Source organism: Lutjanus erythropterus, chromosome 16 (assembly GCF_056507025.1).
Source record: "Lutjanus erythropterus isolate fLutEry1 chromosome 16, fLutEry1.hap2, whole genome shotgun sequence".
NCBI classification, from domain to species: Eukaryota; Metazoa; Chordata; class Actinopteri; order Lutjaniformes; family Lutjanidae; genus Lutjanus; species Lutjanus erythropterus.
This window is the reverse complement of record NC_139332.1, coordinates 26,993,972-27,010,810: the sequence shown is the minus strand read 5'-3', so window position 1 is coordinate 27,010,810 and position 16,839 is coordinate 26,993,972. Positions and strand designations below refer to the sequence as shown.

Genomic DNA, 16,839 nt, shown 5'->3' with positions numbered 1-16,839 from the left:
AGCCTGTCTTGTTGTAGTTACTGTTGCTAAAAACCCTGGTTTATTCCCGCCTCTGGGAGAGAAGTTCCCTTTGTGTGAATCTCGCTCTCATTCGCACACTGTAATTTGAAGGGACCGTACGGAAACACTGGTTTGGCTGCCTGAGCATGACACAACATGTAAAAATCCATTCGCTCGGCCAGGATGTTAACTCTTTCAGTGCACCTCTCTCAGGCTTTTGCTCAAGCTAAATGTTTGTTTTTAAACAGCACAGTGAGTCACGCTCATCATCTTACAAAACATTTAAAGTCAAGCACAAATTTAAATTCTCGTTTTTTCACACGGAAATCTAAACTGTAATGAAACTGCAGCCACTGTGCATAAAACTCTTTGTGTAAACAACATCTCAACCCCCGCCCCCCTGTGTGGGCGTTTCCCGAGGAAACTGTTGACAGACATTTGAGGGCTGGTGTTGCTAGGAGACGCAGAAGCTAGCAAACTAGGCTAACTAACTAAAGTGCAAAGCAGTTAGCTAGTGATAACAGATTCTTTTATTTAAGTAAAAATAATAATACCACAGTGCAGAAACACTATTAAAGTCGTGCTTATAAAATGTTACATCAGTAGAAATACTGGACTCTGATTGGACTGATTAGCTGATTGATGCATTAAAATCCAGCTGAAACGGCATTTTGAATGTATTTAGCTTCAGTATCGTGGCGTACTTCTCTGAGTGAAACAGTACAGACAGGTGGGACATAACGCCTGGAGGAATTTAATTTTAAGAATGAAAAGGGAGTGTTAAAACTTGATGTTATCATGCTGTAGCTAACTAGCTAGCTGTGTGATGCTAAAAGCTGATGACTGATTGTAGATGTCATGATATAACTGGTTGAAACTGATTAGTTCCAGCTTACGTAAGCACATGTCATTTTGTTTTACAGGAAGAAAACATGGTTAAATTCTTAAAACGAAAAAAAGCCCACAAAATCCTAGAGGAACTAATTAAAGTAATATTAGAAACAACCTCTAGTGCCTGCAGAAACAGATTCTGCACCAATCAAAACAAATGTAATAGTAAAGACAACAAACAACATATACACTGATTTCTTAGCAAGCATTTTAATCTCAGTTTAGACTGAGCTCATGATTTAGAGTCTGTTTTCTACATAAGCTGATGGTTGCTGAAGCAGCAGTGTGGTATGCAGAGGACCCTGACCCTGGTCTAACACTGAGATTAAACTGCATGAGGAAGGAACTTCATCTCAGGATAAAGCACGAAACCGACACAAGAGGCATCACAAAACCTCTCCGACCTTCATTCTGGGACACTTCTGAAGGTTAAATGAGGCTCACGAGGGCAGAACGAGGCCGGTATAGCCTGACTAACAGCGTACAAACATCTGTGTGTTCAGCGCCGGGCCGTCTCTGGGTGAGCGTACAACTCTTGATTAGTGCTGTAGTTTATTCTGACCCTGGATATTTAACCACAGTTGATCATTAACAGGAAACTGTTGCTGTCAGTTTGCTGCAATTTACTGAAGCGGTGAAAAACAGACGGAAATCTGAGCTTCAAGTTTTGGCTCGTGCTGACAACTTTGCACCTGCTTTAAACATAATAAATCCACCATCCTGAGCCAATTACACTTCTAAACATTAATAAGGCATCAGGCTAATGTAATAAAATACACAAACTTTATTTCTGCATAAACATCCTTGTCAGCAGCACGGAGACGGATGCTGAAGGGATGAGAAACCCCGTCCGCATCGACTTTACAGGGTAAACATTTTCCACCTTGTTAAATGAACCCCGTTTTTCACCGCAGCGGTTCACCATTTATCATGCAGCGTGTTCTGGGCTGAAGCGGGCGAGCAGACCTGTTGGGCTCCGGCGTGAGGAGCCTTTTATAAGACAAGAGGAATGCAGAGTCAGTTCTATAAACACCGACGCTGCTAACAAGTCTGGGCATTTTCAGGGGCACTCTGAGGAGTCGGGAGAGGAAAACCAAACGCCACACAGACACCATGCAGCCGCTGTGGATGAAAACAGACGCACACGCAGAGGGAGAGCGAACGCAGCTCAGTGCACATCGTCAGGAAGGTTAATAACCTGCACTCATTTCTAAATCAGTGGGTTTTAACTTCGGGTCACAGTTTTCCGTTTGCAGCTAATGAGGCCACAGAAACATCCCACAGCCCGCTGCACAACTTCATTTGAATGTAAAGCAGAGGTGGATGTGTCTGTTCATTTACTGCACCATTTAAACAGAGGTTGTGTAGAAGCAGCACTTTCAGCTTCAATTTGTCAACACGGTTAGCAGCAGGTGTCTTTCAGTGGGTTGTAGGGGGTCCCCGGCAAAAAGAAAAACAGAATATTGAAACTTTTATCACATTTTTTCCGTTGCACATCCCACAGCGTGCTGCACAACGGAGGCTGCGTCTGAATTTCAAGCAGAGGCGGATGTGTTGATTTACTGCGTCATTTAGAAATGTTGTGCACATGCAACACTTTAGGCGGGTTGTCGGGGGTCCCCAGCTACAAGGAAGAACAGATTATTTTAACTTTTAGCATGTTTTTTTTTTTTTTAGTCAAAATTGCAATATGGCTTTCTGCAATTTTCAAATCATGGGAGGTGCAATATTTGTTAAAAGCAAAATGTGTGTCAAAAAAACTTTTAGGCAGATTTGTCCTACAAATCAGATTCTACAAACTTTAAAAAAACACCTTCATTTGGTAAAAATTATCTTTACCTCTAACATCACAAATTGCAATATCTGTTAAATTAATCACAATTGGATCTATTTTTTAAATTTCTCAGCCCTAATTTCCATACACTGGTGTGATGTGAATATTAGGAGTTGGTGCTAATTCTCCAGTCAGGTGTGATTATATCAGACAGACGTACAGTTCAGGTTACTCAGAAAAACATTCATTCATTCAGACTCCTGCTGCCGTCTGAATAAACTCTTTGTGTTTGTTTTTACAGTTTGTACTGTACACAAGAAGACACCCTAATATTTCTTTACTTCACAGTTTGCCTGGCAGTGGTGAGCATTGTGTGTATTTCTGCTGATGTCCACAGAGAGAGGGTGTGTGTGTGTGTGTGTGTGTGTGTGTGTGTGTGTGTGTGTGTGTCTGAAGGGGAAACCACTGTATATCCCAGAGCCAGAGCTGCTTAGAGACCAGCTGTTTGAGAAAAGTAAACAAAGACTCAGAGGAGGGGGGACAGGAGTTCCTAACTTCCTGCATTGTTGCCCACAAACTGCGTCAGAGGATCATTCCTGACCAAACACACACACACACACACACACACACACACACACACACACACACACACACACACAGAGGAGCACATGAACTATAAACTGACAAGCCTTTGGCAGAGTAATTAATCAGACCTGTAAAATTCATTGAGCACTTACGAGGGGGGTTTTCTTTCCTGTCGTCTCTGAAGAGCAAATAAAAAGGGATCAGAACAGAGTACACAACTTAAAAGAGCGGACGATTCCTTTTGTTGCCCTGTTTACAGTGTGTGATGGTTTATTTTAAGATTGTAAATGTTGTGCATTTTCCTTTACCAATACTTTTCTTTAACCGATTTGAAAACACTGATGACAGTAATCCTGTGCAATAACTGAACAGTGCAATTACTTTGTGCAATAATTCAACTCAACTTCTATTCTATTACAGTATGATTTGGGAAAATAAGTCACATACCTTTACTATATATATTTTGTTTAATTATCTATTATTACAGTTTTGTCTCCATGTATATTTGGTAGACTGCACAAATTTTACACACCTTTTTATATATTTTTTCTTCTAATTACACAATGCAATATATTTCTCTATTCTTGTACCCTGAACAATTTTTGTTATTAATCATATCAGGCAAGTTGTGATAAAAAAAAAACAAAGATTTAATTGTTTTAGAGTTTTTTTTAAGCAATAATGCCTAAAATCCTTTTGGTTCAAGCGTTTCAAATACACAGATTTGCTGTTTTTCTGTGACATGTATGATTTTAAACTGATTATCTTTGGGTTTGGACTGATGGTTTGAATACATCTTTCTGGGCTGTGGATTGTTATAACAGGCACTTTCCTCCATTTTCTGACCTTTTACAGACAAAAATGATTAACTGGTCAATCAATAATCGACAGTCGAAGCTCAAACTGACTTAATATTGATGTGAGGTCACATATAGTACACGTAATTTGTTTTGTAAGCTCATTAAAATAAATGTATATCAGAGATGATGGTGTTGATTTTAACCTATAAAGGTGTGTGGGTGCCATTTTTATTAAACATGGTTATGTTCTATTGTATTATGATTTATGTTTGTTCTGGTTATTTTCTATTGCATTTGCCATTTATTATTGACACTGTTTGACTTACTATTGACTTGACTTATTATTATTATTTTTCAATCAGACTGTCAAGCACTGTGGGTTTCATATTTACATGAAAAGATGTAAACAAAGTTATTATTATTAGAGCATAATAATAATAATATTTGTCAGGAGAGGTCAAGAAGCCAAAAACACTTTTTTTAATGGCCATCCAAATGTTTATATGTGTAAAAAGCAGCAGTTATGAACCATTGACAAAGTATTATAAACATCAGTTGCATAATCATCCAGATAATGTTTACAGATGTACTACGCTTTAGGTCCTTCTTGTATGCAACGTTCAGGTACACTTTAAAAATCGATTTCTCTATGTACTGATTTCTTACATGTTTACAAATCATCAACAAATACTTAATGTTGTTTGTTAACAGTGAAATAACTATTAACTAATGTTGGTTATTATAAAGTGAAGCTTTAAACAATGAAGGTTCCCTCAAATAAAGAGAAAAAGAAAGGAAAAAAAATTATACAATATACCCATGAAAAATAACTCTCTGTTATAGAGGTGCTTTAAATATTAATTCCCTTTAACTAATAGAGTCCAATACAACATCTCCATGAAGTTGGGCCTGAAATATAACTAAGGAAAGTTTTAAAAACTTTTAAGAATTCATCATTATAAGCTAAGATTTATGGCAGGGTTGTTTATAACTACTGACAGAGGGTGTTTATTTTTGCTTTAAATAAAATTTCTGCTGTCACAGTTTAAACAACTGTCAAATTGTTTTCATGAAGTAGGAAAATATTCACTGTGAAAACAAGTGAAGATAACATCTCATCACGGCTCAGATACAGTTTTAAGTTTTACTGACAGAAAGCTCGCACTCGCAGCCTCCTACGAGCCTCAGATTCACCTGATAGATATCAGCAGAGCAGCCGATCGGGACGGTGTCAACAAAACAATTCACTCTTTGTGTCCCCTGACGGGACGAAGTGTGTCAACTAGTCAGATTTCAAACGACCGCGAGGGAAAATGTTAGTGTGGTTTCTTTTGTAGCAGAGTCAGACCGCTGCCAAGCCTCAGAGGCAGGAAGGACCCGAGAAGAGCCGAGGCTTCCCCTCATCAAGCCGAGACTCAAATAAATACCGTGTTTGCATCTGTGCTAAAATTAATTACGGCCACATTATTAAGCAAAGAAAATACTGTGTTAAAGGCTCATTTAGCTCCAAGCTGAGAGTTTTTTAAAGCTCGTCTTGGACATTAATCATCATAATGTGATGGCTTTAGGGCAGCACGAGGAGGGCTCTTTAAGTTCCCAGAAAAAGTCATTCTCCACGGCAGAGTTTAAGCATGTGATAGCGTGCCGTGCAATTATCGTTTCCTGTCTGATCAAGGGAAAGCCTTGAGTGCACGCCCGGGGAGGAGAGGTGATGAACTGGGTCAAAAGGCAAAACAAGAAGCCAAACAAATGTCTCAACAAGTTATCAGACAAGAAGGAAGTAAACTGGGTCCTCCCCGCAACATGCAGAGAAATTTCACCAGAATTTCACCACTGGAAAGGGCAAGTTACATCGACTTCAAGTTAACAACTCGAAGACACTGCTGTGGTTTTAGAGAGAAAAGATAAGAGGCTTTTGCTGCATCTACCACCTTTGACTTTAATTCTTTAACCAATTTATGATGCTGTAAGGCCTTAATTTGGATAAAGATCCTAAAAAGATGACTGAACTTCTTCTGGTAAAAACAAAAAAACAAAAAAGAGACATAAAAGAGACATAAAATGACTTCAAAGAGACACAAAACAACCACAAACAGACAAAAAACAACCACAAAGAGACACAAAACAACCATCAAGAGGCACAAAACAACCACAAACAGACAAAAAACAACCACAAAGAGACACAAAACAACCATCAACAGACAAAAAACAAACCACAAACAGACACAAAACAACCACAAACAGACACAAAACAACCACAAACAGACACAAAACAACCACAAAGAGACACAAAACAACCACAAAGAGTCACAAAACAACCACAAAGAGTCACAAAACAACCACAAACAGACACAAAACAACCACAAAGAGACAAAAACAACCACAAAGAGTCATAAAACAACCACAAACAGACAAAAAACAACCACAAAGGGACACCTAACAACCACAAGCAGACACAAAACAACCATCAAGAGGCACAAAACAGCCACAAACAGACACAAAATGACTACAAAGAGAAACAAAACAACCATAAAAAGAGACAAAACAAATACAAAGCAACAGAAAACAACTACAGAGAGACACACAGCAACGGTGCGACAAAAAATAACAACAAAGAAACACATAATGACTACAAAATAACGCAAGACGGCCACAAAGAGACTACAAAAAGACCAAAATAGCATAAAATTATGCAAAACAACACAAAAAAAATTATACACAAAATAACTACAAAGTCACACAAAATGATGACAACTGGACACAAAACAGCCACAAAGAAACGTAAAACAACTACACAAAGACATGGAACAACCAAAGAGACACAAAACAACTGAAGCTACAAATATTAGCTATTTATTGATTTATTTTATTTTATTGGAATGTTTCAAGTTGTTTATTTGTCATGCATTTAACCAATGTCACTATTAATAATGTACGGTGTTTTTTTATTGTTGACAACCTCGGGCCTTAAACACATTTTTCACTCATAAAACTGGCTCAAAGGTCTGAAAACCCGTCCCTGAATTAAGGACCTTCCATCCCAATCAAATTACTGTCAATTATACTCTTTTCAAGTCCACATCTTTAACCCTCAAGTCAAAAAAATCCCCAAACGCTGCAGCAGCTGCAGCTCTGCTGTCTGCTCCGAGGGAAACAAGGGAGCACTCACCATTAAAAATAGAATCATTTGGCCGCCGTTTCTATCGTCCTCTGTTGGGCGATGTAATGTACTGTTCTAAAACTTAATTATTTATGCTGTTTGGCGAAATAAGCTGAATGAAAAAAAAAAAAAAAAAAAAGGCGCACAAGCGGTGTTTATATGATAAATAAACAGAGGCTCTCTGGCTCGCCGCTCAGAGGAAATCTGCCGTGTGGATCGAGTGCTGGGGAATGGCAGTGATGCACATTTTCACACCCAGCATGTAACGCTGCAAATTCAGAGATCTGTGAACTGCAAACGTCTGTTGACATGTAAATCTGTCAATTCTCAACACAACACAGAGTCCCTCAAGCCAATGGGTGTATCAGCGCGAACGATACCGTAGCTTCAGTGTGCTGCGTCAGCTCTATAATCTTCAACGTGTTCATTTTTAATGCGTTTTATCACATTTCGTTTGTACATTCAGGCGTTTTCTGCTGCAGGAGGATCCTTAAAAAAAAAGTCCCCTCAAAAGTGCCTGTTTTCTCAAATCCTGGCGACACGTTCGTACACACCAAACACTGTTTGAATAAATAAATAAACATATTAATTTAACACAGTGGTCTCATCAGATACGAGATAATATTGCAGCCACTGATGAGATCAAAAACAAAACAATGCAGCCACGGACTGAATATTAATACAAGACAAAGACGAGTTAAAGTCAGGATTGTCCTCTAAAGAGAAGCAGAATCCTGCCATAAAATCAAAAACAAGCCGAGACATGACGGTGACCACCGTGAGTCACAATGCGTATATAAAATGTTATGTATTATGATTTCTCAATTTTGTGGCATATTGATTTGTTTATCTCACGACTGCACACAAGCGCGGCTGAGAGCAACACTGCTACTGGCTTCACTCTGGAGGATAAGACAAGATGAGATACTCCTTTATTAACCCCATAACGGAGAAATTTTCAGTGTTACAGCAGCAAAGCGGATGGTAAAAATATCAAGAAGCATCAATAAAAATCTAACATAAAACACAGAAAATATAAGCAGGAGAAAATATAAAGGATATGAACAATTCAAACAAGAGGAAATGTAAAATATGGACAATATAAACAGGGGAAATCAACAGAATCAACAGTTGAATTTACACCGCAGCACAGAGGGAATAATGACGACAACACACTTGATTTATGTGCTGGAGTTTGTTGCAGTGACACCAATCAGCCAAATTAGAGCCTTGAACCAAACCAATTCTCATGAAAAGTTTTGCTTCAGACAGGAGAGTTTTTTCCCTTCGTCCGGTACATGTATATGTATTTATATATTATACAGCTTTCTCCCAGCCATGCCTGCATCTAACCTCACTGATACAAGTGTTCAGAAGACGGGTCTCCACTCTTCTGCTTTACTGAAAGACTTCATGTTCAGGCGAACCCAGAACGACTCTCATTATTTAAAGATCCACAAAGTATTTCAATTACGTCCGCCCCCTCCTCTTCACTGAAAAATGCAGAGGAACATGCAAATAACGTTCAGAAGTCTCACTAAAAACTGAGGTGCTGATATTGCGCCGGTTCCTGTAAAACCGGTACCCACTGACCCGAATCACAATGGAGACTACAGCGCCGCATTTAGGTGCCACGTGCCTGAGCTGTCAATTGAAATGGTTTCCCTCTGATGCCGAAAGCACAGCCGCATCACCAAACAGCTAGTTAACATTACGGTAACACTCTGGCAGCACGTAGCCTTTTGTTAGCTACTAGGTTGGGCTGCACAGTTTTTCGCAATATAACAAAATGCAATATCCACATTGCAGAACCAGAACCAAATTTAATTTTTTTGAGAATGGAAAAATATCTGAGAAAACAGCATTATAATGAGGTACTGCATGTGCTGCAGAGTTGACCTGAGCTAAAAATCTGACATCTGGCCTCACACAGTAGAGATGCGTCGTGCACGACCGCTTGCGTGACAACATGTCGAGAACATCAGGCAGCAGCGCTGGCGTCGCCGGCCCCTGTGACGGGGAGCGTAAATATAAAAGAACAGATGAAACGTGCCACACTGACTTGACATTTATATCTGTTATGGGGAGACCACTGATATGATGATGGCCCTGCTGGCAGCTTAGTGATGAAGCGATGCAAGATGACCACGGCTCCACCCGGCTAAATATCTGCTAATCTGCTGGAAGCATCAACTGATGGCTGCGGCCTGAACCAACCACTCAGGTCCCTCCACGCCTGTCCACACTCATAATGTCTGCAGTGAAGATTTTCAATGCTTAATAAAAGGTATTAGGTGTATTTTTTTGCCAAAACAAAAGAACATTATGATGCCACAGTGAAGTTGACCTTTGACCTTTTGGATATAAAATGCCATCATTAAATCCTATAAGATATTTGTGTGAGGTTTTGCCATAATTAGCATATGAATCCTTGAGTTATGAACAAAGACGTGTTCTGTGCTCATCAATTCATTAAGATTCCATCAGCACATTCTTGCAATATCATGTTCACAAGAACGGGACGGACAACCCAAAAACCGGCGCGGAGGCATGAAAAAAAAAAGCTCTTTGCTGCACGTCATCGCCCCTCTCTCACACCCCCATTTCCTACTTATCAAGAGCCGTCCTATCAGATGAAGGCTAAAAACAAAAAAAACTTAAACCAACAGACAAACGGCCAGCTTGTTTCAACAAAAGTATTTATCAGTATTTCACGATGTTCCCATGAATTTCACAAAAGACTGAAATAGCATGACGTCATTTTAAGGCAAAACAGAAGACCGCCTGCTGTCATCCAAACTCTAATCATAGTTTAGGACACACACGAAGGAAGTAATCACACTATTTTAAGCCAAATAAAACATCTCATGCCAACAATACATAGTGATCTAACTGCTTTGTGGTCAGAAGAGACAACTGAACGGTTCCTCTTTGGACTCGCATCCAAACAAACAAATCCACCAGCTGACAGGAAATGCAGAACGCTGCGTGAAGCGTGAACTCACCTTTTAAATTTTTCGGGTTGTTCTGCTTGGTCCGCGGCATCTTTCCGCCTCAGTTCACAGGTGCATCTTGGGGAAAGTGGATTCTAGCGTTGGACCTCGAGAAGAGTCGACTCCTGAGCCACGGTCTGGGTACATCTACAGAAAACACACACACACACACACACACACACACACACACACACAGAGTCAGAATCAGCTGAACGTGAGCTCACACGGATCAATACGGCGCCCTGCAGCGTGCAGAGTCGCCTGCTCGCACTCGGCAGCTGTCTGCAGTCCAGCACAGAGTCGCTGATTGAGTTTATTCCTCAAACAGGTGCCCCGGCCCGGCTCTTCATCTCAGGCCTCTTCCTCCTCCTCCTCCTCCTCCTCCTTCTCCTCTCTAACTGTAATAACGTGCAGTGCAGTTCTAGTGGGAGGAGGTGTGAATATGTTCTCCCCATATCAATATAACCTCTGCAGCAGCTGCTATCTGCCACTCTGATCTCCAGCACGCAGGCAGAGAGGTGGAGGCTCCGCTGATTGACATGTCAGCTCCTGCTCCTCACTTTGACGAACGTCAGCGTGGATGACGAATGATGCAAACAATCAGGTCCTGTGTGCGCCGGTGATGAACGCTCGGGGCAGCTGAGCAGTCGGCCACACAGAGGTTACTATCGGAGAAACCTCCCTGCTGGAGTTAAACCACTACAGAGAGTCACAACTAGAGACGCACAGAGACACTTTTTTTCAGTTCTGATCCATTTCTGATAACCGAATGTGGATATGTACCGACACCACATCTCTTTCTATTGATGATTTCCCATGTTGCATTACTGGGAGTTTGTTAAAATTTGCCATTTTGTGTTTGTAAATGTGTTCTTTTTGTTAGCATTTGTTCAAAATATGGTGGTTTATGTTGATTAATTGCTGATTTTGTGCTGCTTTATAGTTTTAAAGGTACAGTTCAGATTATTTGATGCTGGGTTGTGTGAGGTACAATAGTCAGTATATTAACTAGAGCAGATGAAGGTCTGCACGCCTCCAGTTTGGAGTAATAGTGTAGGAAACTCAGCATTGTACTGTGGTGAACAGGGTCAGCGACATATTTTAGCCGCTTGTTTAGCTGCAGTTCTACCGCTGCCTTGATCTATTACTTTAGCTCAGAGGTCTGCAACCTTTTTCTATCAAAAGAGCAATTTTTGGCCAGAAAAGGAGAAAAATAAAATCTGTTGTGAGTCACAACTATTAAATTCTCTATTTTCCTGTGGGACTTTTTTTTTTTTTTTTTTTTTAGATTTGGCATCCGTAGCTAGCCTAGACGAGCCTCCTGCAAAACCTAGAGGAAAAGGGCCACAGAGGCGCAATATAACGTACATTTTAATGGACAAAATATCAAAACTTTTTATTCCATGTATAGGCTGCACATTTTTAGAATTACTTTTCAATTCACTTCTATATAAGCTTATCTTTTGTCAGAGCCACGGGGAGCCACTGGAGAAGGGCAAAGGAGCCACAGGCTGAAAACCCCCAGTTTAATTAATGAATCTGAAACAAGGAAGTCACAAACTAAATTACACAAACAAACGAACCAAATGACGCAGCAGTAGACCAGCAACTCTTGTATTCTATGAGGTTAAATCACTGATTTTGCCAGTGAAGTTTGGTTGGTTTGGAGAGAGCGATATTTAGCTTATTATAATGGTGGTTTTCTGCTGGACACGCCTGTCTGCCAGCAAGGTAAGGTGGTGAAAATATTCAAACTACAGCATACACTTAAACTGATACAGATTTTTTTAGGTGTCTAAAATATGTTTTGCTGCAGACCCTGTTTACAGCAGGTCATTGCTTAGCTTCCTACACCAATACTCCTGCTGCTTTCCTAAACTGGGGGCGTGACGACAACCGGCACCTACTGTAGGCAAATACACTGACTACGCATAAGCAGAGATTACCTACAGAATGTGTATTACCTGTGTAAGATGACTCATGTAACTCCACCTCAAATAATCTGAACTATACCTTAAATCGTCTGTGAGGCGGCTGCTACATTTCTTGACTCCAGCTGCATCTTGCAGCAGCAGTCAGGGATTTGTATCTCCTGTGTGTGTGCAGGGTTAATAAAGAGTTGATGTGAAAGCTGTTCTCGATGTCATATTGTGTGTCGTGCAACATAACATTTTCACTTCACAGGAATGTAAAACACTGGGACTTAGATTTACCTCCAGTCCTAATGCAGAATCAGATCGGCCCCATCTGTAGTAGGCCTGTCACGATACCGGAATTTTAAACTTTGATGCAATACTAGTACAAAAATAATGATATTTTATACCACGGCAAAGAGAAAAGAAAAGTCCAGGGCATGCAAAAAACTTTTAAAATTTCAAAAAACACATGTCAAGCAGGACAATAAAGTCTGAACTGAACTTAAGGCTTATATGAGCACTGAGATCATTCTTTAATGTGTTGGGTACTTTCGATTTGAGCTGCACGATTAATCATAAAAAAAAATGTCATCTTGATTCATCTGTGCAACCTCATTTCTAAAGAACAATGGATTCACTCGCTTCCTGAGGAAAAACTAACCACATCACAAAATCTCAGGCGCCAGACCACACAAACCTCAATCATGCCAACTTCAGTCACGGCATCGCCATTCTTCTTTTTTTTATATTCAGCAGCATTTAAGTTAATCACTTTGACAAAGTGTTATAAAGTAAGAGAGGAAAAGAAAAGGGTATTTTTGATACAAGAGACTTTCAAGTTTAAGTCGAGCAGTTATACTCGATATGTAATTCGTCTGTCGAAAGCCCTCGCTAGACAGCAAGCGTCTCAGATTTTTAACTTGAACGTTTTAGGGAAAAAACAAGAAATGTGTGAGAGAATCATGAACTCAGTATTTAGAGAGAAAAAGCATGATTCACATTTATGCAGGAATCATGCAGCCGTACTGTCAACAAAAATCTCAGTATCTAAGCTCTGCTGCTTGGAGTCTCGCTCACATTAAAACAATAACAAAAGGCGTAGTTCGATGATGTTGTGAAATAGCGTGGGATGATGGGAGTTGTTGTTGCCACGGTTAATCATAGTTGATGACAATCTGGCGTGCAGAAACTCGGACTCAGAAATCATGTTCAGGCTCATGGACGAGGTCATATTAAATTTTTAGTCAGATTATGTTAAGTCATGTTAGCCGACTTCCTCCCTCTCTGACATGTCTGGCGTGTCCCGTGTTTTCACTGAAGTTACTTAAGGTTGGGCAACGTCCACGGTGAAACATCTTCACGGACGAGGACATTGTTGCTGGGTTTAAAAGGGTCGTTTCTCTCTGCACCACATATTTATAAATCAGTTGTGTTTAAAAAGAAAGTGATGCACGGAGACGTAGTGAAATGAACAGCAGCTTCTTTTCGTTTTCTCTCCTACACGTCAAAAGCGGACCTCAGGTAGCAACTCTACGGCAAGTCTGACGAGACTCACTCTCTGAAATACAGAAGGCTTTTATCACGACGTTACGATGGCAGAGGGCTCAGTGATCGATGACTGTCGGACATCGCGGTGGGTGATGGCATCGTCCATCAGCCGAATCCTAGAAGTTATAGTTGCACACGCCATTTCGTCAACAGAAGTAGCGGCCTATCTTAGTCGTCCAGATGACTTATCAAGCCGAGCTAAATGTTTTACCAGCACCAAAATGACCAAAATGTCTGGTTGTTGCATATATGATGTACCAGAATTGATGTTCCACTGGTCAACTTAAGTTGTACAGAATTCCAACAGGACTGCAACCATTTCAGATCAATCAGTGGCATCTATGGCTGCGAACTATTAAACGTGTTGACTGGACTGAGGGCGCGATCAGTGTCCATTGACGAGCTCAGCAAATACACAACAAAGTATATTACAGGTCCAGCATTTTTATACGTTTTAACACATAAACTTTACATATCACAGCTTTAACAGATACTGCGTAGGTTTAAACACTTTGTATCGTTAAAAGTATTTACATATGGATAGTTTTGATGACCTTAATTTCCCATCAAAACATCAAACAAAGGACTGAACCGACCTCCACGGTGGAAATGTTTGGTCTGATCACTTGTTTCGATGCCCTTTTAAACAATGAAGAGATGAAAAGATCAGAAGCTTTAATAAAGGTGTCATGCAAATGTCTGGTTTGCTAAAAACAACGTGAGGCAAAAAGGTGGGTGTTGGAAGTTAAATGTGAAACCCACAGAGGTGCAGAAGAAAAGCTCAGCCCTGCACAGACAGAACAACCACACAATCAGAAATAAATATCATTTAAATCTGACTTTTTTGTTTTATGCTTACTTGGCCTTGCATCATCTCCAGCATGTCCCTGTAACACCTCTACTACTTCTGTCAGGAGCGATGCAGAGAGCAGCTTCAGGAACCAGCCTTTGTTTCCCCCCTCACCAATATTACATAACACTTACTACAACTGGATGATGATGTTTTTTCTCCTCTCCATACAGTTGGTACATGTGGCGCTACGGCAATGACATCATCTCACGGTGGATGTCGGTACGACGCTGCTAAAAAAAAAAAAAAAAAAAAAAAAAACACGTCCAGGTCGCTCGACAGAAAGACGAGGAGCAGCTCACCTGGATGATCCCTGTCAGAGATGCTCAGTTTGCAGGTTCGACGTCGCGGAGGAGGAGGATGAGGAGGAGGATGAGGAGAAGAGAGACGTGCACATTTCCTCTGGCGTGTCTGTCAGTACGTCTGCCAGCCTGAGCGCGCGCACGCGCGCGTGTGTGTGTGCACATATATGTGAGGAAACACCCTGATACTGACACCAGAGAGAGGGGAAAAAAAAGCTGCACAGTAACGCTATGTGCTAACGCTGGCAGGCTGGAATGCAACCTGCAGGTGACTAATGATGGTTGCATTCACACCTGAGGATCAGACGCACGCACAGTCACGCACTGACGCCGCCTGATATGATTAATGAGATTAAATATGCAAGAAATATTATTACAGAGTGATTCTGCGTGTGATTTTGCAGGATAAACTAGGAAATAAGCGCCTTTTTTCATGCGGTGCAACCGTGATAAACGCAGCAGAAATAGAGGGATAATTGGGATTTAACTGCATGCAATGAAGTCAGCAAAAACAATGCGTGGGAATAGCGTATTTTGTGCCTGTTGCAACACGTGAACGCCCTGTAATTGAGGGAGGAGCCAGGGAAAACCCCTCTGTACTGTCTCTGCTGCTGCTGCTGCAACAGCGCGGCGGCGGCTCCAGTGGGACACGCTTCCTCTGCTTCTCCCCCTCCGTTATTATCCAACACGAAAACAGCCCTCCAGCCTGCACACATGCACATTTAGCACCGCAGAAGCACCGACAGCGGACACATGAACACACAAGAGGGGACAGAAATAGCTTCTCTGGCTTACCTACAGAGCAACAAAGAGGAGAGCTCGAGTTGCGTCCTCGGTTTTTGCTGCAGGAGTCCACACAGGAAGACACTGCGCCAAAAAACACCCAGTCAGCCTCCACCTCCGAGCTAAAAAAGAGCCTCCAAAGTTCACGGCAGGCTCAAACCGGACGACACAGCGATAGAAGCATGTCCGACTCTCTCAGGCTGCAGCAGCCGCCGACAGCGACCTGTGTCTCCGGCTGTAGCTTTAAAAAAGAAACACGCAGGAAAACGAATGAAGCGCACCCGCTGTGGATGTATGAATACTCGCAGGTGCAGGGTTGTAACACACCTTTTAGTGTAAAGAGGAGGGGAGCTCTGTGTTTTCTCCCTTCACCTTCTCCTCTCTCACTTTCTATTGCAGGAAACAGACAGGCCCACTGACGTCAACGGGGGTCCCGTCTCCGCCTCTCAGCCACGGGGTCTCCTCACCGGCCAGCGGGGGGATCCCGACGGACGGTCGCGCGGAGGGAGTGAGAAGTTCACCCTGGCGTCGATCCGTTTTGGTGAAGCGGCACCTCCTCCAGGGGCGGACCTAGAAAAACATGCATGGAGCTTTAAAGTCGCTGTGAGATTTAAAGCCCCTGTAGATCAACGTTTCCCAAACTTTCTTCCTGGGGACCCACTTTTTTTTTTTTTTTGAAAAACGACAAAACAGTGCAAACCAGCTCACAATAAGATTCATCAGTAAGAGTTAAGTGTTCATGTTCAGCGCTTAAATTAACTTTCTTGACCATTTTTATTTCCATTTCTGCATCATCCTAAAATATAAAACTTTATTAATTAGAAATAAATTCATTTAGGCTGATTAACAGGGCATTTTATTGTTTTTGTGTCCTCTTATCGGGCAAAAATATAGGACATTTTACCCTAAATTTAGACATAATTAACAGGCTGTTTTTTTTCCTCTCATTAGTAAAACAATAGACACATTTTAAATTATTTATAAAGCATGTACTGCAGATCTAAATTTAAATTTGAAGAATTTCCTCCATAGTCTTTTATTTATTTGGGGGACCCAAATAAAATCTCCTGTGACCCACCCGACCCCAGTCTTTGGGAATGACTGCTTCAGATTACATCCCCAGTCATATTGTGCAATATTATAATGTTTTTATCATGTGTAAAAACATGTTTTACTGTCATGGCCAGTATAATGCCCATGCTCATATTTTTCATTATCATGCTAAATTTACATTTAA

At 41.1% G+C, this 16,839-nt stretch overlaps 1 protein-coding gene and 1 long non-coding RNA gene across 2 annotated transcripts in view; one reads left to right on the top strand and one right to left on the bottom strand.

Moving 5' to 3' along the window:
* Window positions 1-15,756, bottom strand: part of hivep1 (HIVEP zinc finger 1) — a 68,977-nt gene extending 53,221 nt beyond the window's left edge. The window contains exons 1-2 of the mRNA XM_084738419.1: window positions 15,615-15,756; window positions 10,216-10,350 (exon numbers count right to left, since the gene is read on the bottom strand). Coding sequence (XP_084594545.1) covers window positions 10,216-10,255 — 40 coding nt within the window. The 5' untranslated portion in view covers window positions 10,256-10,350; window positions 15,615-15,756. The remainder of the gene's footprint in view (window positions 1-10,215; window positions 10,351-15,614) is intronic.
* A 17-nt stretch (window positions 15,757-15,773) lies between these two features.
* LOC146313209 (uncharacterized) lies at window positions 15,774-16,269 on the top strand. The gene is made up of 2 exons (XR_014772010.1): window positions 15,774-15,910; window positions 16,002-16,269. It is a non-coding gene; the product is annotated as an uncharacterized LOC146313209 (long non-coding RNA).
* The last annotated feature ends 570 nt before the right edge of the window (window positions 16,270-16,839 follow it).